This window comes from Lolium perenne, chromosome 6 (genome assembly GCF_019359855.2).
Source record: "Lolium perenne isolate Kyuss_39 chromosome 6, Kyuss_2.0, whole genome shotgun sequence".
Lineage (NCBI taxonomy): Eukaryota > Viridiplantae > Streptophyta > Magnoliopsida > Poales > Poaceae > Lolium > Lolium perenne.
Genome location: NC_067249.2, coordinates 248,187,086 through 248,208,831, shown reverse-complemented (window position 1 = coordinate 248,208,831; position 21,746 = coordinate 248,187,086). Strand labels below are relative to the sequence as shown.

At 46.1% G+C, this 21,746-nt stretch overlaps 2 protein-coding genes across 2 annotated transcripts; one reads left to right on the top strand and one right to left on the bottom strand.

The window, feature by feature from the left end:
• Positions 1-1,205: 1,205 nt before the first annotated feature.
• LOC127321497 (uncharacterized) lies at positions 1,206-2,440 on the top strand. The gene is made up of 2 exons (XM_051350524.2): positions 1,206-1,355; positions 1,935-2,440. The coding sequence occupies exon 2, from the start codon at positions 1,963-1,965 to the stop codon at positions 2,248-2,250; it is 288 nt and encodes a 95-aa protein (XP_051206484.1). The 5' UTR covers positions 1,206-1,355; positions 1,935-1,962; the 3' UTR covers positions 2,251-2,440.
• Positions 2,441-3,280: 840 nt separating this feature from the next.
• LOC127321496 (serine carboxypeptidase 24) lies at positions 3,281-9,715 on the bottom strand. The gene is made up of 9 exons (XM_051350523.1): positions 8,857-9,715; positions 5,295-5,402; positions 5,112-5,207; positions 4,921-5,013; positions 4,668-4,753; positions 4,152-4,585; positions 3,957-4,052; positions 3,759-3,864; positions 3,281-3,676 (listed from the first exon to the last, which is right to left on the bottom strand). Exons 1-9 carry the CDS (start codon positions 9,395-9,397, stop codon positions 3,530-3,532), a joined length of 1,707 nt encoding a protein of 568 aa, XP_051206483.1. The 5' UTR covers positions 9,398-9,715; the 3' UTR covers positions 3,281-3,529.
• Between the last annotated feature and the right edge of the window lie 12,031 nt (positions 9,716-21,746).

The window sequence follows — 21,746 nt, the reverse complement described above, 5'->3', positions numbered from 1 at the left end:
AATCTCTTCAATATTTGTCTTATGTAACAATCACGTAGACATCCGGTAAATGACAATTCTTGATAGGCACACATCAATTTTAATCACTCTCCCACCAATAGACATGGAGTTTCCAACCTAGCCACTCATTTTCTTCTTTGTTTTCTCTCCAAGGAAATCCATCTCTGTCATAGTTTGTCTCCTTGCACACACAGGGGTACCTAAGTATTTTATGGGCCAAATTCCTTGCTGACAATTAAATAAAGCAGCAAACTCCTGTGCCTTTGTCTCATCCTCTAGCACCATCACCACTTCATTTTGTTTCAAAATTAATTTTCAACCCAGACATAGATTAAAAAATGTACAACAATAGTTTCAAATTTATAGCTTGTTATTCACTATCTTAAATCAGGAGAATGGTGTCATTAGCATATTGAAGCACCGTCACCCCTTTATCCACCATGTTACTAGCCAATCCACTAACCAGCCCATTTAGTTGTGCCAAAGACATTATTTTGGACAAACTATTAGCTTCCATGTTGAGAAGGAAAGGGGCAAAGGGGTCACCATGTCTAACTCCTTTGCAGCTAGCAAAATAGGGACCAACATTATCATTGATTTTCACACTGAAGGTGCCTTTTGTGACCACTTTTTTTATCCAAGTGAGCCAATTATCACCGAACCCTTTCTGTGAGCAACAGTCAAACAAAAAATTCCAATTAATTTTATCATAAGCTTTTTCAAAATTAATTTTCAGAACTACCCCCCGTTGCTTCCTAAATTTGCTCTATCTTAGCAGCCGCGGACCTTGGGCCAAAATCCTAGAGGGGGGGGGGGGGGAGGGGGATGGGCAAGGGGGGCTAAAAGCTGATTTTTAATGGACACATGGGCCAACTATCTCTAAAAAGTAGCCAGTTTCTTCGTGGGCTATGGGGCGGCAACCCACTTTGGCCTCCACTAAGGTCCGCCTCTCTCAGTACTTTTTGAAGCGGCATAATTCCATCCGTAATAAATCTTCCTTTGACAAAAGCAGTTTAACGTGGGGACAAAAGCTTATCCATCAGTAATAAATGTTTCTTTGACAAAAGCAATTTTTAGGGAAATTTAAAATGAAGAATAATCCAATGCGAAAAGTATAATCCAGACAACGGATGTTGGGCTTCCTGGGCTGGGCCGGCACGTCCTTCTGCCTCCTTCCTTGTCTACACCTACGTGTTTCTTTCTTAAGCCCCAAGAAGAAGACAGGAAGAGCCAGACACGCGCACGGCCGCCGTCGACGCATAAACCCCCAACCACCGCCGACCCTCGCCGCACACATCAAGCAAGAACTGCAGCGGCGCTCCACGTCTGCGGTCTTCTCCCTCGGTTCCCTCCAGGCAAGTTCTTCTCCTCCAATCCCGACTCCATCCTTACTCGTCGCGGTTTGGCCGTACCTGCTCGTCGGCTCTGCAGGAGCTGTCGTGTTTATCCGTTGCTATGCGAGCGAGATTTCTCCATGATTTAGGCCTTCAGCTTCCCATCAGGCGCTCCGCTGGTGGTTTCCCCCAAAAAAATTCAGATAGTCGCCTGCCTGTCATAGATTTCTTGTACTGTATCTTTTTCATTGATAATTTCAAATTGCACCTGATACATGAGATCCATCATGTCATCCTCCTTGTCCCAACTTGCAGAATTTCGTGTTGCCGCGACCAAAATTGGTGGGCTTGAAATACACGATAGACTTGAAATGGCCAGTTTTTTTTCTTTCTTTGGTCTAATTTCAGTAAGTTCAGAGAAGAACGTAACCACACAGCAATGTTCCAATCTCCTCTGGCCGACAGTATTGTCATGGAAGAACATAGTTGCTAGTTCTGGCATTGCGATATGCATATAAACTCTCGAGATAATTCTCCTCTCTCAGAGTATACTCGTGATTAACTATCTCAGACTGATGCGTTTCCTCCCTCTCGGTGCAGATCATACCTCACTCTCTCTGCTGCTGAGATGGCCAGCACGGAAGCCCCGACGCCTGCGCAGGCACCTGTCTGCTCGATCGTGAAAGAAGCGCCTGCTCCTGCTGACTCGAAGCCTGTGGAGCCACCTGTTTGCTCGATCGTCAAGGAAGCGCCGGCTCCTGCCACCGGCTCGACGCCGAAGAAGAAGATCTGCTGTGCTTGCCCTGACACCAAGAGGCTGAGGGACGAGTGCATCGTAGAGTACGGAGAATCCGCGTGCACCAAGTGGATCGAAGCTCACAAGATATGCCTCCGGGCTGAGGGGTTCAAGGTCTGATTCTTCACTAGCCAGGCTGACGATGTTACTTTCATGGATGTTACAGTACATGTGATTTAGGTTGAGATGCAGTTATGCCGCTGGGATTCATAGACTAGTAAACCTGTTTTTGCAATGTCTGAATGGTTAGCGAGTTTGATGCTGATTTTCATGGGAAATAAATTGCTGATGAGCGTGACTTTATGGTTAATTGAGCAACTGTCTCGGTGCTTACCTTTTATCTTTAAATTGTATGGCAATGTGAAATAAAAAATTTCTTGATGCTCTAATTTTCTAGTCATAAGTTCATAACAGACTCATCAATAACAATGGGAGCCTTTAAGCTTATTCGCCCGTTAACGCAATGCCCATGGTTTCCATGGCACAATCATTCTTACAAGAGGTGCCGCCGGGCTGAGGGGTTCAAGATCTGATTCTTCACTAGTCCCCCCGAGGATTTTACTTTCATGAATGTTACAGAACATGTGATTTGAGGTGCAGTTATGCCACTGGGATTCATAGACTAGTAAGCCAGTTTTTGCAATGTGGTGCCTGAATTACTGATTTTCATGGGGAAAAAAATTACTGGTGCGTGTGACTTTATGGCTATGTTTTTTTTTATGGCCATGTTCACCAGTTTGTCTTGCTGTTTGGTTCGTTTTCTCTTTGCTTTGTATTGCAGTGTGAGATAATTCTTTTCTTGATGTTAAAATTTCATAATCATAAGCTTGTAACTGACAACAAAACATCTCAATCAATAACGGGAGCCTTCAATCAAGCTTATTTGCCCCGCAATGCCAATGGTCTCCATTTGCTTTTGTGGATGTTGCAGAATATGTCATCTGAGATTCAGTTATACAACTAGGATTCATAGAGCAGTCGCGTTGTTTTTGCATGCTGTATCTGAATTGTTAGCGATCTCGATGCTGTTTTTAATGGGAAATAAATTACTGATGAGTGTGGCTTACTGGCTTTATTATGGTTATTATATGTTATGCAACTGTCTTAGTGTTCATTCTTCTTTCACTTTGCTTTGTATGGCAATGGGAGATAAAATTTTCTTCATGTTAAAATTCCATAGTCATAAGTTCATAACTGATAAGACATCAATCAACAATGGGGGCCTTCAAGCTTATTTGCCCGTTTACACAATGCCTATGGTTTCCATGGCACAGTCATCCTTATTCTCTTCTCATCCTTTTCCCCAGCACCAATCAATCATTCCTCAACCTCTCTACATTACTCTCTCCTTCCATGTTACACAGTTTCCAGACCTTTTCCTTAGAAATCAGGCTGCACATCAGTTCTTGGCAGGCAACAGCTTCCCAGCCAGGAATGACACGAACATCCTGAACGCCCTTCTTGGCTGAATCAATGGAACCTCATGCCCTGCGCCTCTGATCGTCGCAAATGTCAGCCCTTCGTACACCTCAGACCATCCTCCTACCTGCAAATGCAAAGAGGTTGTTAAACTGCCATGGCAACAATACCGAACTGCAAGTGCAGAACAACAATGGTCAAATGAGTACCTGACCAGCTGTGTACCATGGGTACCAGCGGATCTTAGTTTTCAGACCAAGGTGGCTGAGCGAGAACCTAGTTGCGGTCACCGGGACGACCGAATCCGTGTCACCACTGCATTCAGGTTTGAAATAGGGTTACGTCCACTGAAAATATTCATGCTGCATCGAGGGAAAACTTTGCCTGTTTTAGATTCTTCAGCTTACCTGAACACCCATATCCTCATCCCTGCCTTCATCAGCATCTTGTATGTCGGCAGCATGGATAACTCAGAGTCTTTCCATGTCTTGATGAGCACATCACTGCCAATGTCAGCAAACAAATCCCATGTTTGTCAATCTTTAATGTCCAGCCATAGTCCATGGAACAAGGATGGAGAAGAAAGTTTGTTGAAACTGAACCTGCAGGCAGTCCATTTGTAGGGTATCCTGGTGATGTTGGCGTGCATGGCCTTCTGCACGTCCAGCCGGTTGTAGTACCTCTCAGCGTAGTTCTCGGTGCACGGATCATAGCTGTTAGACCTCCTGCGGATGAGGGTGTCCTTGAACCTGAGCACTGGACGGTGGCGGGTGGTTGCGGCGGTGGAGTTGCTGTATGATGTGTCCGAGGAGGTGTGGCAGGACGGCGTGTAGATGCTGTACTGGTCGATGTCGCCAAACTCGTGGTTCATGGCGTAGGTCATTGCACGGTTGCAGGCGCTCGAGACGTTGGTGCTGGTGAAGTTGCACAACTTGAGGATGGCCTTGTAGGTGCGGTCTGAGATCATGGCGTGCGTCCACCAGTATGTTACCGTGCCGATGTTGTCGTAGTAGTTGTCTGTCACTGCATTCCCCACCTGAGATGGAAAGTTAGATGAGGATGAGTGATTGATCGACTGGTGAACTGTTGTTGTAGCAGATTTGGAGTGTGGTACTCACAAGGATCCCCTTGAGGTTGATGAAGGGATGCGGTGAGGCCCTGTTGTACTCGACGATCTTCCTTGCCAATTGGGGGACGTAGTGGCCTAGAATAAATAAAGTAGGAATTGAGCCAAGTGTGAGTGGAAGTACATGTATGACAATTCCTGTCATGGTGCTAGTGTGAGGGTATCATATTGTTCCCTCTGGTGCTGTGAAAACCACAACACCTAGGTACGATACGAAAGCATAGATTCCCGGTGAAGACACTCACCAGCATAGCTTTCTCCAGAGATGTAGAAATCCCGGTTCTGGTACTCCGGGAACCGCGACATCCAACTGATCAAGAACTGCAGCGAATCTTGAGCTGCATCACATTCACAGGCACATCAGAATACTGTATCTGAAGTTCTGAACTGTCAAAAACTCGAATGACCAGAATGGTGCTATGTAATGGAGGATTACCGGTTCTCTCGTCGCCGGAAGTATTGAGATCGGAGGTAGTGTTGGAGTAGGAGAAACCAACTCCGGCCGGCGACTCCAGGAAGAGAAGGTTTGCCTCTGCACGCAGCAACAAAATTCAGTCAGTCACTTAGATGAGCATTTCTGCTTCTCTGGGCATAACAGAATTATGTGAATCTGTCTCACCTTTGTTCCATGAGTACTTGTTGAGGTAGAGGCCTGTCCCGTTGGGTTTGATCCGGAACGGGCCAATCTCCTCGGATGCGCCATAAGCCACCGAAGAGCATCCAGGACCTGAGAAACAAAATTATGTAGCGATTAACATTGGTGAAAAAAATAAATATTGCTATCTTGCTGCTACACATTTGCTCTCCCCTTTGATTCCTCTTTTGCTCTCTTTTTTTCCCTTCTTCTGGTGCCATGGTTTGTTGAAGATGCAGCAAGTGACATGTGTGTATCAATTAGGGTCACAGACAGCACCGCAGAGATTCAGAGCAGAACTCAATCATGATGCTCCTTAGACGGATAAACCATCCTAAGAGACATTGGTAGTCAAAACTAATAGTCTACGGTTAACTTTTCTGATCTCCTGATTATAAGTAATGCATCTACATGCATGACAAGACCTAGACTGAGGTGCAGATGCTCCAAGTCTGCTGAACAAAGCATATCCTAAGAGAGAAAAAAGGGTTCCAGGTCGCTTCAGACTTGAGACTTTCAGAGGCGTGCACCGGCCGTTTGTGATAGCCATTCCCGAGGCACTCCCCAAGGTCAAAGAAAACAAACCACGGCGCCAGTGGAACAGACCCGATGTGTCTGTGCCATTCCTCTGTGTGCGAGGAAAAGGCCGCCACACTCCCATGCACTGCACACACGAGCAACACAGACGCGCGTAAGGCTGCCATTTTAAAAATACGCTAGCATTTTTGGTCATTTTTATTAATATAGAGACGAAGGTTTTAGAATAATTGTCTAAGACAAGCCCTAGGACTTGAAGAGAAGCTGCTGTCGCGAAATTACATTGCTCAAAGATTTTGCTCCAGCCAAAGCGCCAAGCTCTTGCCTCATTTTTGACCTTGCCAATGACCATGGCTGCGGTGGAGTCGTGGCGTCGAAATACTCTAGCATTGCACTCCTTTCAAATTTCCCAAGCCACAAACATGGACGGGTGGTTCATTAGCCCGCGACTCTACTGTAGAAGCATATCATGGATGCCACACCACGAGGGAATCTCTTTCCAAATCCGTGTGGTCAACCTACACTTGTACAAGAGGTGGCCCTCGATTATTTTTTTATTTGGCTGTCCAAATTCTATTTTGCATAACCAAACAAGCAAAGAACTTGTATTTTTCGGGAGTTTCTCTAAAGATCAATCCGTCGCAATTTTAGTTAAGATAAACACATGCTTAACAGCATTTGATATACCTACATGTTGATTTGCCGGATGTAAAGAGACTAGGCACACGACAGGACCAGCAGGCAGGTTAATTTGTTTCACTTGCTGCCCCTGCGATTGCGATGCACGTTGGCACTACTGCTCTACACAGCGTACTAGAAAACTGTTGCGGTGACGCATCGCGTCTACAGTCTCGTGTGCTGGTGGTGCGTGGGGCAAGGTGGTTTTGGTTTCTAGCCTCTGGATGGATCCATTCAACCCGGTGATAATGACGAGAGATGGAGCAAAGGGAATAATAAGTTTGAGTGCTACTAGTGGCGACTGTAGTCGTGTGCAACAAAAGATTAGCAAGCAGTAGAAACAACACGCGGAGGGTAAAGGTGGTGGCCGGCCGGGCGGCTCGCCGTCGCAGCCTTTTTCGATCGGTGGTCACGCACGCACTAGCAAGCAAGCAAACACACACATGTCTGATCTGCAGCTCGTCATCATTTCGTCCCAGGATCGTCGCAGTCACATGAGGCTGATCGAGGAGGAGGCAGCGGGCCATCCCTGAGGCTGTGGGTAAGATCGCGTGGATCTCCAAGGACGGGGTTCATTCATCAGGCATCAGACCGGAGAGGCAGATCCAGAGACAGCTCGCCGTTCCACCAGATCGAGCTCCCTCTGGCTCTGGACGGCTCTGAATCGGCGACGGCTGGCCGGCCGGCTGCTGCGACGATGACGACGCTGCATGCATGCGCTGTCGCCCAGGTGTGTGCAGCACATCTACAACTTGGAATGCAGAGCCATGCAAGCAACCGTTTCAGGGTGCCTAGCTGTGATTTTGCACGGAGTACGTACTTAGTACTAGTAACAGCATTGGTTTGGAGAGCCTAAGCTAGATGCATGCTTCATGCCGATGTCCAGGTGTTGACAAACAAGCTGTGCTCTGCCCTGCTCTAGTAGGGGAGCTAACTTAATATGCATGCGCAGACAATGGGCATGCAGGGACGACTTGTTTATCAGTAAGACTAGGTTAATTAAGAATCAAAGGTACTAGGTGCATAAAGTATGGTGCTGTAGACAAATTAGCTAGTGAAAGACCATGCACACAAAGAAATGGATTTAGACGGTTACCCCCGTTTCCGAAATATAGCTTTCTAAGGTCTTCTTTGATCCATATGATAGAAAGATCATAAGAATAAATAAATCATTTGATTGGAATACCATGCCTATTTAATTCCTTTGGAAATATAAAGTGTATTTAATTGTACCAAATGAATTTTTTATGAGGTATGATATAATGTTTTACCCTATAAAATTTACACTACGATATTTCTAAATAATTAGTTCCTATAGAATATGTTCAAACAACTTATGTACAATTTTTCCCCATAGGATTCACATCCGATACAAATCCTATGAATCAGAGCAAAACGATGCAGAAGTTGCCATGCATGGAGTTCCCAACCACTTCCTGGACTCTAATTCCCTAAAGCTTCATACACAGAAAAGCTAAGCAAAACGATGCAGAAGTTGCCATGCATGTTGCCCGGGCCGGCTGAGCCGTCCGCCCAGCCAGCACTCTGCAGCATGCTGCATGCTGCTCCCTGCTTGATGCAATGCATGCATGCTCGTGCGCCGGTGCGTGAGCTGCCATGTTTTCTTCAGACTTTCAGGCATCGGTCATGTCCTCGTGCCAGCATTTACTCCCACACTGCGCGCATTTACTAGCATGTACTCACCGCGCTGCACACAAACACCATACCGTCCCATCCAGTCCCCCCAAACTCCCAAGAAAATCAAGACGTTGTCCTTCACAAATTGGAAGATGCCAAAGTGAAGCAGAGACTCGTGCACAGTAGTGGCGCCTGGGGTTATGTCAAGTTTCAGTTAGTGTGTGCCCATCGGATCAATGGATATTTCTCTCCTATGTGTGTGTGTGTGTGTGCATTAAGAATGGAGCTGGGGCTTGTCTGTATGTTATCTGTTAATGTGTCTGAAGGTCAGAGGAGAATTATGGAGCTTTCCTATGGTTACTGTAGCGTGTGCGGGTGGCAACAGGTGTGGAACTTTGAAGTTCGTGCCGAAAGCCCTGGAAAGTTTATCCTTTCAAAACTCCAAAAGGTGGCGAAAGTTTAAGTGCAGGATGCTCATGATGATCAAAACACTGCAGGAATGTTTCGGTCAACACGACTTGTTGCTTGGAGATCAGCAACATTATAACGGTATGGCATAGAGTGTGAGGGAAAACCAGCAACGATGATGGCCGGAATCATGAACGAACAAGAGCTTGTACAATGCAATTGCAAGCAACTGAGAAGCACGTGATGAAGGAATTAAAAAGAATTTTGTGGAGTGATTGATTGTTACCTCCGTTGAGCCAGAGGACGAGCGGCTTGCTGGCGGCGTCGGCGCCGTCGGCCTCGGTGAGCCAGTAGAAGAGCGCGCGGCCGTGCCCCTCGTGCACCGTCACGTACCCGGAGTACTGCGCGAAGGTCACCGCCGGCTGCCCCGGCAGCGCCTCCACGCGGTCCAGCGCCCGCTGGGCGTCCCCCTCGCCGGGGCCAGCGCCGACGGCATGGGCGGCAGCGCCTCCCGCCGCAAGCAGCCACAGAACCAACACGCTCACAACACCGCCGCCGGCAGCACCACACCACGCAGCCATTGGCACACGACAAGACCACTCCTGTCGGAATGCCGTCGGCGTCTGTGCTCCACTTGCTACGGAGCACACACAATGAGCTGACTGTGGCCGCGGGTCTTGAGGAGTATTTATCGCCGCACCGGACTGTCGAGGTTGAAGCGCGCGCCGGAGCTCAGCAAGGGCTAGTGGTGGCGCGCATGCAGATGCAATAATGTGGGCGTTGGATCGGGCGAGATGGATGGTTGGATGGATGGCGCTGCAAAGCATTTAAGCTCGGCCTGAGCCTCTGAGGACTTGGTGAGGAGGATAGAGGAGAGAGCGAGCGTTCATGGCGTGGGCGGGGGGAGGACGGAGGGCAGGTGGGCTACACTGCGGTAGCTACGCCGCCATTAATACTCTTCTGGTACTCAGTCCTCTACGAACGCCGACGACGAGGACCTCACCCTGGCCTTCCTCGAGACGGGCCGGGGAACTGGCTGGCTGGCTAGCTCGACAGATTTGACCATATGGCCATCAATGCGGCGCAGCAATCTACACTCTAGCTACCACTGCACGCAGCACACTCTACTACAGTACTCTCTCGTCTCTGTCTCTCTCGCCCCCCTTTCACGACACCGAGCTATCAGCGTGGGTATACCTTCACTTGCAGGGAACAAAATAAAGTAAAATTAGAGTACGTTGGTGTTGCATAGCTGTAGTCCATCGTACCAGTGGAGAGTATTTTTCACTCATTTGCATCATCTTTAACAAGTGCACTGAGCAGCCAACTTGCTCTACAAATCCGCTGCTAGAAGTATACTCGTGTAACATAGTCACATTCAAAAAGTAAATCCTTGAACGTCTCAATCTCTTTGCAAAGGTCACATTTCAAAGGTTTTGGCATTATACCTTTTTTCTAAGATTATCTCTAGTCATGAATTTATTTTGACAAAAAACAGCTAGAAACACTTGCACTCTAGGGGGAAACTTGATGCCCCAAACAGCGGGAAGATAAACAGGTTGCACCCCTCTAAAAATTAACTAAAGAATATATAGATTTAGAAAAATAAACCTCATTAGTTTCATCCGACCATATAAATTGGCCATCGTCATTAGTAAAATTAATAGTTCAAGCTATAGGTACTAATTCATGTCATTGAGACATCATTTTCTCAGTAAAAGTTTTCCTAAAATCGTATCTCAGTTGTGTCCCATTCCAGAGATTAGCTATGGTTTTGGTTAGTTGATTTGACACAAAAGAAATATCCTAAAATTGAGTAGCCAAATTAATGTTTCCTAACCAGATATGTCCACATAATTTAATTTCCCTACCATTACCTACTTTCCACGTGAATCCTACTTTGGCAGCCTCAGCTGTTCACATCACTCCCTTCTAGAAAGTGGAAGGCTGGTTGTCATGGTAACAAAATGTTAGGGGTTCTTGGTGTTATATTTACCATCTATTATTTTCTTCCACGGAGTACCCTCACTGTGTATGTATCTTTTGATCCAAGAGACAATCAAACGAATATTCAGATCGTAGAGGTTAGGAATGCCCTACCCCAAACTCTTTTTTCATACTGTCAAAAGGCCAATTGGCTAAGTGAATTTATTGATTTAATTCTTCTTCTTCCATATACAGTTGGCAAGTTGGGTATTAATCAACTTCAAAGCACACTTTAGGAACTTCAAAATAAAATCATATAAATGTGAATGATACTAACCAACATAGATTTCCCTAATTCTCTTGTTGCTGTAGAGGAAAGCAATTTACCTCCCCACACAGTCATTTTACTATGTAAGCAATCTACCAAATGATACAAATCATCTCTTCTCAATTTATCATGATGAAGAGGTACCCCTAGATATTTAATGGGAAAAGCACCTAAGGCACATTGGAAAATCTCCACAAAGGGAGCACATTCCTCATCCTCCATCTTGATGGGGATCAATTCACCCTTGTGATAATTGATTCTCATCTTTGGCATTTGTTCAAAATAAGTCAAAATTTATTTCATATTAATAGGTACACTAGGATCATTTTCCAAGAAAATCAAAATACCATATGCATACTGCACACAAATTACACCTCCTGCTATAAAGTTGGGACAAAGACCTTTCACTAAACCAGCATTATATCCCTTAATTAGCATCTTGGGTAAAACATATACAACAAAATTGAAGAGTCCAGGGGACAAAGGGTAACCCGGTCTCAAGCCTTTCCCAGTTACGAAAAAATTACTTTCAATCTCATTTATTTTAACACCAACCGATAGTCCAGTAGTTATCTACTTAATGCATTTGAGCCAAGTGGGACCAAAACCTCTTTTTAAAATTTCATAAAGGAAATCAAGATTAGCCATATCATAATATTTTTCATAAGATTCTAAAAAAAAGATTTCCATAGTCTGTTTTAAACACCAAGCCTTTGTTTTTCTTCCTATAAACCTCATGAGCAGAAGTCACACTCTCAAGATTAAATCTACCTTTAATAAAAGTAGGTTGACATTGAGGAATTATTCTTCCAATAATTGTAGAAAACCTATGTGTCAAAACCTTAGAAAAAATCTTAAAGCTACAATTTAATAAACTAACTAGTCCCCAAAAAATCATAGACGTAGCTTCACTTTCCTTTTGAACTAATGTTATCGTAGCAAAATTTAGTCCAAAGATATCTAACCTATCCTCCAACCAAGCACCAACCATATGAAAGTGCATGGAGCCCCCATGCGTGGTTTTGGTAATTAATGACAATCCATATGGACTAATGTTTGCATTGAGTTAAATTTGTAGGAGTTGTCCATAGGCAATGCTTGAACCATATGTTGGCTTCAAGGTTGCAATAAGAAAAAATTGATGAAAAATATCAAGTGTCAAGTATGTCTTGAAGAAGACATCAACATAATGAAGAATGAATAAATGAAGTGCAAGTTCAAGACGAGCCAACTCGAAGAGATGATATGCTTGAAGCTTGTCATCCATATGGTGATCATGGATATGTGAAGATGCGCCGAAGAAGAAGCTCTCCCATGGTGGATTATGGGGGAGCAATCCACAAGACTTCATCAAGCAAGCACAATCAAGAAAGACGTTCCATCTTGTTGCTGTCGAGATCGTCATCATCAACCTCAAGAGGAACGCGTGATGGTGCTCCGGTGATGGCGCCAGACAATCTTGTTGGCAGTTGTTGTGAAAGCGGTTGGGAAACCCCAAGAGGAAGGTGTGATGAGCACAAAAGCAAGTTTTCCCTCAGTACGAAACCAATGTTTAATCGATCAGTAGGAGAAAGGCGTGACTTTTGAAGGTGTAGCTGGCTGACTAGTGGAACCTGCACACAACACAACCAAAGTACTTTACCCGAACTTGCAGTGAGGTTGTCAATCTCACCGGTTTGCTGAACACGAAGGATTACACGTATCGAGTGGAAAGAGATATTTGCAGAAAGTAAACAGAATAGGATTGTAGTAGAATTTATCAGTAAAGGAAATAGGACCGGGGTCCACAGTTCACTAGAGGTGTCTCTCCATCAAGATAAGTAGCATGTTTGGTGAACAAATTACAGCTGGGCAACTGACAAAATATCGACCAATACATGACAAGATGATTACTATGAGATTTGATATGGGCATTACAATATAGGGATTTCTATTTTCGTGCCCCTGGTTCGTTAGTTGTACTCAGTTTTCCCCAGCACCTTAGTTTTTCCTCAGTTTTCCCCTCCTCTAGTTTGAAACACGCACAAGTGCTGGAACGGCCGGTAGCCATCAGGTCAGAGGCCTTGACCGTTAGTCTGACCGGGTGGGGCTGCACAGGGGCAGCTCCTCCCTGACCGTCTCGTGCTGACGGGTAGGGTCAGGAGACATGTCGGAGCAACCATCCATCTATGGCTGACGTGTGGGCCGTTTTATTTCATGATTTTATACGCGATGCTGCCAATGACAAATGGGGCCGCTCTATAGGGCTGCCGCAGCCAATGACCAGTGGGGTCGTATATTTTTCAGGAAAAGACATATATTACCGCTCTGTGGGGCTGCCGCAGCCAATGACCAGTGGGGTCGTCTATTTATTTAGAAAAAATCATATATTGCCGCTCTGTGGGGCCTCCGCAGCCAATGACCAGTGGGGTCGTCTATTTTTCAGAAAAAGACATATATTGCCCCTCTCTGGGGCTGCTGCAGCCAATGACCAGTGGGGTCGTCTATTTATTTAGAGAAAATCATATATTGCCGCTCTGTGGGGCCTCCGCAACCAATGACCAGTGGGGTCGTCTATTTTTCAGGAAAAGATATATTCTATGGGGCTGCGCCGCAGCCAATGACCAATGGGGTCATCTATTTATTTAGAGAATATCATAGAGAGAAGCAACAAGTTTGCTAATTAATTATTCTTAAGCTAGACCGATCATTAGTCACCGGAGAACCGCTAGCAGCTCGTTCCCCACCGTCGGACGGAGCAGCCATCGTCGGCGCCTCATCGCGCCGCCGGCTCTGTCCCCCGGCAGCGTCGGACGGACTGCGGCAATGCACGTCAACCATGGCTCCAGCACTTGTTTCGTCCGCACGCATTGTACCCACCGCAGGAAAGTCCGCCGGAAGCAGATCCGCCGCCCACGACGACCGGGATTTGTTCCGCGCACCAATTGGTAGTATAGCTTGGTAAGACCTCCGCTTCTGCCTCTCCCGCTGACATAGGCATCCCCAATGGGACTGCCAAAGATGGTACCCAGGGTTTACTGAAGGCCCACGACTCGAAGAATATGAAGACCAGAAGCCCAAGATAATGTTAAGGAAAGCTAGAGTTGTATTAGGAAATATAGACTTGTAATTTTACGGGACGGGTTAGAAACCCTCCCGGACTCTGTAACTTGTGTATTACGAATCCCTCGGCTCCGCCTCCTATATAAGGGGGAGTCGAGGGACAAAGAAAGCATCGATTCATTGTCTCACGCAACCCTAGTTTTCATAATCGTCGAGTACTTTTCGGCTGAAACCTTCGAGATCTACTTGCCCTCTACTTCCAACGAAACCCTAGTCTACAATCTGTAGGCATTGATAAGTTAATCCCTTGTCAATTGGCGCCGTCTGTGGGAATTAGAGGTGTCAAGGAGCTGATCTCGATGGCACGTTCAAGATCGTCGACTTCGTCAACTGCAAGCAACGCGATGGACAGAGGTGAACAGATCGAAACTGGTCTAGTCGATTTTGTTCCTCACCCGCCCTCCCGTTTGGATGCATATGCGTATCTGGAGGAGCCCATGGAGATGACGTTCGGAAAGTTCCACTTCCGCGTCGAGAAGGAAGGAGCGTATCGTCTCGAAATTCCGATCTCGTCGGGATTATCAGCGGTCGATCCCGATTTTTCAAGCTCGACATCGTCAATCGAGTCAGGCGACGAGGAAACTTCATCGCCACGCTTCATCAACACTCTGGCAAGCGAAAAACTCGCCAAGATCTTCAGCGACATGTCCTTCGAATCGTCTGCGGACTCCAATATAAGCAGCGATTCTGACAGTGTCGACAGTTTCGATTTCATCGACAAGTCCACCACTGTTGGAGAGGTCTTCGCCGGTCTATATGACGGTGTCACCAATCTCGACAAAATACAAAAAATAAAGTACCATCAGATCTATGCGATCAGGGAAACAAGCCGATCTCAGGAGGAGACGTCAGAGAACTTCGACGATGCGGGAAATCCGTATGTTGATCCTGCAGATCTCACGCGAGGTGTAGGAACAAAATATATCGGACCAGGAACACGAGAGATGGTATGATTTCCGCAGGCAGTGTGGGATCGAGTCGCAAGAGCTATTAATGGTACATAGCCAATGACCGTCACAGCGACACCTAAGGAGTTGCAAGCATATCAATATAGGCTTGCACGTACAAGGCGAGAGCTCGAGAAACAGAAGATCGAGTTGGATAGGAGGCAAGAAGCGGCCTCAGCATCAAGCAGGCGAAGAGCGGAGCTGAGTCGACAATCAGGAACTTCGGGAAGCAGTCACAGGGAAGCTCGCAACAGAGCAAGGTCTCGACTAAACAACATCCCTGAAGCTGAGAGGGAAAATCTAGTTCAAAACCTCGACATGTCCTTTATGTCGATAGACACAAGGGGGAACATTATCCCTAAGACACCAGAAGCTGGGTACATGGCAACGCAAGCTTTCATCCTCGCATCCAAGCCACCTCCCGGAGATCCAAGGGAAGCACTGTACAATATGGCCATGGTAGGAGTTGGAGTTGGAGCCATGGCAAAATAGTCCACGACCTACTGCAGCAGCACCAGGTCCCGAGAGGACAAGCGGAGCAAGAGACACAGAAATTCAAGCAAGGGTAGACAGAGCACGACAAAATAGAAGGGATCATCGGCATTCTCCAGAAATAGCTGAAGAGGATATGTGCGGGTTACCATGCTTTACAAGGAGGGTCCGAAAAACTCGAGTTCCTTCAGGGTTCAAATTACCCGATAATTTCAAAAAATTCGATGGCCTGCAAGATCCCGAGGATTGGCTAGTCGATTATCTCGAGACGGTCAAGCTGATAGGCGGAACCAGAGCAACAGCCATGCAGAGCATTCAAGTACACCTAAGTGGAGCCGCAAGATCTTGGATAAAGAAGCTCCCTCCGGGTTCCATCGACAGTTTGGAGAGTTTTGAGGACATCTTCGTCAATAATTTCCGATCCACTTGCAAAAAACCTGCATCACTAGAAGAGTTGAGGTCATGTAGGCAAAAGCATGATGAATCAATGAGAAAGTACATCCAGAGGTGGAACATAATTAAAAACTCGGCAGAGAATATATCTGACGAGAGAGCAATAGATGCGTTCCTGGCAGGAATTCGACGAGGAGATTTTGTCGAAGACTTGGGGAGAACCAACCCAAAGACAGTGTCAGCATTAATGGAGATAGCAAACAGATGGGCAGATGGAGAAGATGCTATTCACAACAAGCGACATAGGTCACCGGAGGAGGACCGCACTCGAAATTTTCAAAATAGACGACGATTTCCTCGGCAGTTCTCGAGTTATGAGGCTCCTGGCCAAATATCGGCCGGTTTTCGAGGAAGCACTGGAGGAAACAATAGAGATGACTACCAAAGGAGTAGCAAGCAGCGAGGCGACAATAGAGATGACTCCCGAAATAACAGGCAAAATAGTGGACCAAGGTTCCAGAGACCATATGTATCTCCCGAGGATATGATGAACGGGCCGTGTCAAATGCATTTCTATCTCGACAATAATGGGAAGAGGCAATCAGAACATCTGCAGAAGGATTGTCGAAACTTTCAAGCAATGTTGAGGTTTGCAGGGCAAGCCAATGCACAGGCAGCAAGTAGAAATCCCCAGGGACCTAGGAGTGAGATCCACCTTCCACCTCCTCCCGCAATTACGGACGAAAATCGACACCAGCTCAGAATAGCGGCAGCACCACACCCACCTCCATATATCGACCCTAACTCCAACGGTGCGGTCTCGATGATTCAGAAAGCCAGGCCGTCTAACAGGGCTCAGAAAGTAATCTCGCGGCAGGTGTTCATGGAAGAGAAGATGCCTCCACCAACGATTGAGTACCTAAGTTGGTCAGGACAGGACATTGGCTTCACAATAGCGGATCACCTGCAGCAAGTTCCTCGACCAGGGCAGTCAGCACTTATCTTACCAGCAGTGATCACAGGATTCGACGTATCTCGAGTATTCATAGATGGAGGCAGCAGTCTAAACCTTATGTATGCAGATACACTAAGGAAGATGAACATATCCCTGGCAAACCTAAAACCTACAGACACACGTTTCCATGGCATCACGCCAGATAAGCCAAGCTATCCGCTGGGGAAGATCAATCTCGACGTTCAGTTTGGAACCCAAGAAAATTACAGAATAAAAAGGTTGGAATTCAAAGTTGTGGATTTCCCGTCGCAATACCACGCCTTGTTGGGACGACCAACGTATGCCAGGTTTATGGCGGTACCACATTACACATACTTCCTATGGAGGTTACCTGGACCTAAGGGACCGATTACAGTCAAGGGCAATTTCGCGTTAGCTGATAAATGCGACAAGGATTTTCATCGACTGTCAGAAACTTTCGGGATGCAGGCAGAATATATGGCGTCAAGGCTAACAACTGATTATGATGTGTTACCAGATGTAGGAAGGCCACTTAGGGAGCCAACCTTTAGCACCACCAAGAATTCCAAGGAGGTGCAGATTCACCCGACAGATCCAAAGAAAACGACGTCCATTGGAACAGACATGGACCTCGCATAGGAAAGCGCGCTCGTCGAGTTCCTCCGCGAGCACTGGAAAATCTTCGCATGGTGTCCAGCTGACATGCCAAGAGTACCCAGGGAACTTGCCGAGCACCACCTAAATTTGGATCCAATAGCGAGACCAATTAAACAACCTTTGCGGCGTTTCTCGGAACCAAACCGCAAAGCTATGCTGTCGGAGATTGATCGACTCAGAGAAGCTGGTTTCATCAAAGAGTTACATACAGAGGCCACATGGGTAGCTAACCCAGTGTTGGTGCCGAAGAAAAACACAAAAGTCATTCGCATGTGCGTCGACTTCACGTGTCTCAATAAACATTGTCCAAAGGATCACTTTCCCCTCCCAAGGATCGATCAAATCATCGACTCCACGGCAGGATGCGAACGTCTTTCCTTCCTGGACGCATATTCTAGTTATAACCAGATCAGATTAAAAGAAGAGGATGAGGCCAGGACAGCGTTCATAACACCTTATGGCGTGTTTTGCTATAAAACAATGCCCTCTGGTTTGAAAAACGTGGGAGCAACATATCAGCGGATGATGCAGAAGTGCCTTGCAACACAGATTGGAAAAAACGTACAAGTGTACATCGACGATGTCGTCATAACAACAAATAAAGGATCAACGTTGATTGAGGACCTAAAGGAAACTTTCGACAATTTAGAAAAATTCTGCCTCAAGCTGAACCCGACAAAGTGCTCCTTTGGCGTTCCTGTGGGAGAACTTCTCGGGTTCCTAGTTTCAGCAAGAGGGATCGAAGCCAATCCAGAGAAAATTCAAGCTATCGTAACAATGAGGAAGCCAACAAAGCTGAAAGAAATACAACAACTAACTGGGCGAGTCGCAGCTTTAAGCAGATTCGTCGCCAGGTTAGGAGAAAAGGCGTTGCTGTTCTACGCTTTGATCAGGCAGGGAGAGAAGTTTCAATGGAACGACAAGGCAGACAGAGCTTTCGAGAATCTCGAGCGCACAATCTCGACACCACCAATCTTGGTGGCGCCTAAGGAGAAGGAACCCCTGTTGTTGTACATTGCAGCCACGCCTCAGGTGGTCAGCACAGCACTCGTAGTAGAAAGAGAGGAAGAAGGAAAACTCCATGGAGTTCAGAGGCCGGTATATTTCATCAGTGAGGTTATGTCGCCTTCAAAACAGCGGTATCCACAGTACCAGAAGCTAGCATATGGAGTGTTTACAACCGCAAGAAAATTGCGGCACTATTTTTCGGCACACCCGATAATAGTGGTCAATGAGGCGCCTTTATCCAATATATTAAACAATCCAGAAGCTACGGGTCGTGTCTCCCTTTGGGGAATAGAACTTTCCCCTCGGGACATCACGTACGAAAAAAGAAAAGCAATAAAGTCGCAAATTTTACCAGACTTCATCGCAGAGTGGATGGAGCTGCAAAATACGGGAACCCCGGATTTATCGAGAACCTGGACTATGAACTTCGACGGGTCCAAGAGACTAGAGGGAGCTGGAGCAGGCGTGATACTAATATCACCTGAAGGCGACAAGTTAAAGTATGTCTTGCGGATGACGTTCCCAAACGCATCTAACAATGAGGCAGAATACGAAGCTCTCATACACGGGATGAAGATGGCGAAGGCTTGTGGCGCAACTCGACTAAAAATCTTCGGTGACTCACAATTGGTGGCTCAGCAAGTCATGAATCAATGTGATACAGTCAATGATAGTATGATAGCATACAAAGAAGTATACAATGAGTTAGAGAAGCTAATTGATGGATGCGAGGTAAATCACATCAGCAGGCTGAGCAATGATGAAGCCGACGTTCTTGCAAACATTGGGTCGCAGTGTCTCGCGATTCCACCAGGCGTATTCTGGGAAGAAATAGCTGAGAGATCTACAAAGTCGAAGAAACCGAAAAAGAAGGAGAAGGACAAAAAACACTCAGGGGCTACAGAAGAAGCACCAGAGGAAGAAGAAGAATCAGACCTCGTAATGATGGTGCAAATTCCATGGATGCATGCATATATATCATACATCCTAAGAAAAGAAATACCCGACGATCCAGTTGAAGCAAGGCGAGTTATCAGACGTTCTAAAGCCTTTACTGTGGTCAAAGGAGAGTTGTACAAACAAAGTATTTCGGGAGTGTTACAAAGGTGCGTCACACCCGAAGAAGGGAGGATAATTCTGAAGGATGTACACGAAGGAATATGTGGTCATCACGCAAGCAGCAGAGCTATAGCAGCCAAGGTTTTCAGAGCAGGATTTTATTGGTTGACAGCAATCGAGGATGCGAAAGAAATAGTTCGTACCTACGACGCGTGCCACAGATTTGCCGCAAAACCTCACTCTCCGGCAGCAGAACTGATGCCAATACCCTTGTCTTGGCCCTTTGCTTAGTGGGGTCTTGATATGGTGGGAAAATTACACAAAGCCTCGCCAGGAGGATACGAGTATATGCTCGTCGCTGTCGACAAGTTCACAAAGTGGATAGAAGCAAAGCCGATAAATTCACCAGACGGAGCATCTGTGGTTAAGTTCGTGAAAAGTATCATCTTCGGGTTTGGAGTACCTCATAGCATCGCCACGGACAATGGTAGCAATTTCACATCCAAGGAATTCAAGGACTATTGTGCAGAAGTAGGCATCAAACTACACTTTGCGTCGGTTGCGCACCCGCAGACCAATGGCCAAGTCGAGAAAGCCAACGGTATCATCTGCAATGGTATCAAGAAGCGCATGTTAGCACCATTGGAAAAAGCTCGACACACTTGGCCAGAGGAGTTGCCCAGTGTGTTATGGAGTATTCGAACAACACCAAATACAGCAACACAGGAAACTCCATTTTTTCTGGTCCATGGAGCTGAAGTAGTACTGCCGATAGAAATAGAGCACGATTCTCCAAGAGTCATGGAATATGACGAAGAAACTTCGAGGAAAGCTTTAGAGCATGATGTCTACGCACTTGATGAAGCTCGAGATGAAGTATTATCACGGGTCACCAAGTACCAGCAAGACCTGAAGAACTACCATAGTCGACGTTTGCGACCAAGATCCTTTCAGGTGGGCGACTTAGTTCTTCGGCTCACACAAAAAAGCCATGGAAAACTCGAGTCGCCATTGCTTGGCCCTTACATCATCACAGAAGTAATCGAAGGAGGAGCATACAGGATAAATGACAAGAAGACAGGGGTTGCCGAGCAAAACCTCTGGAACGTGGCGCAACTCAGGTGGTTCTACGCTTAGAGTCGAAATATAGTTCCTCCTTTGTAAAAATACAATGTACTGAAACGCCCGCGAGCTTTCAGACGCACTCTTTTCCTTTTCAGGGCACCGAGTGGGGCTGGAAAGGTTTTTAATGAGGCGGGCTCGCGGTGCTGCAATATAGTAAAGATATTGATGACATATATCTTCTTTCTCGACACGCTCGGGGGCTCACGCCCAGCAATTACAATATAGATCTCCAAAATTACAAAAAGATAGTTTTGCCTTGGTGCAAAGCACCTCGCAAATCAATGAAGATACAAAATAGTGATCAACAAAAAGCTCGGGGGCTCATACCCGCAAATACAATATATTCAATAAAAAATATTTGCCTTGGTTCAACCTCGCAAACACAATAAATAAAATCGCCACCGAAACACTCGGGGGCTAGAAAAAAAATATATTTGTCTTACAACATATATACAGCAAGTTACAATTCCTTTCGACAAATAAGTTATCTACCGAAGAAATAAAATTTAGTCGTGCCTTAATATATCGTCAATGTTGACTTTGTCTTCTTCGGCAGAGGCACCCAGAAAATCGGCATAGTGGCCGTCTGCAAAAAAGTCGGCATCCATTCGAAGAAGGTCACCAATTATTTCTTCAGCCACTGGCGTAACTACTGCATCAATTCTATCGACACCCATCCTCCGTCGCCTCAGCTTGGTATGAACTTTTTCAACCACCTTGGTCATATCAAGTTTTGAGTGGCAGATCTGAAGCATGATAAGGGAAAACCTGGCACCAGCTACTAGTTGAGCTCTTACAAAACCATGGATTTTGTGCGAGTCCTTAAATTTGTCCATCAGCTCAGGAAGAGTCTTAGGCTGAACATTACGAGGAAACATGGAGTTGTAAGTCATAGACAACGTCTTGGCACAGAATTCGAGGAATTCATGAATTTAGCATGAGCAGTCTTGAAATCTGACGATTTGTCGAGTGCGTTCAGGGGTAGCCCAAAAAAGGATGCCATGGTCAAGTGCAAGGTTAATAAGGAAATTTGATCTTGTGTCAACTCGTTGATCTTCGGCATCAGCGTCTAAAATGGGACCTATTTGGTGACAGTTCACCAGTTAAAGACAGAAAACAGGCAAAGAAAAAGAGGAAGGTTAAGTTTGAGGAATATACCCGCC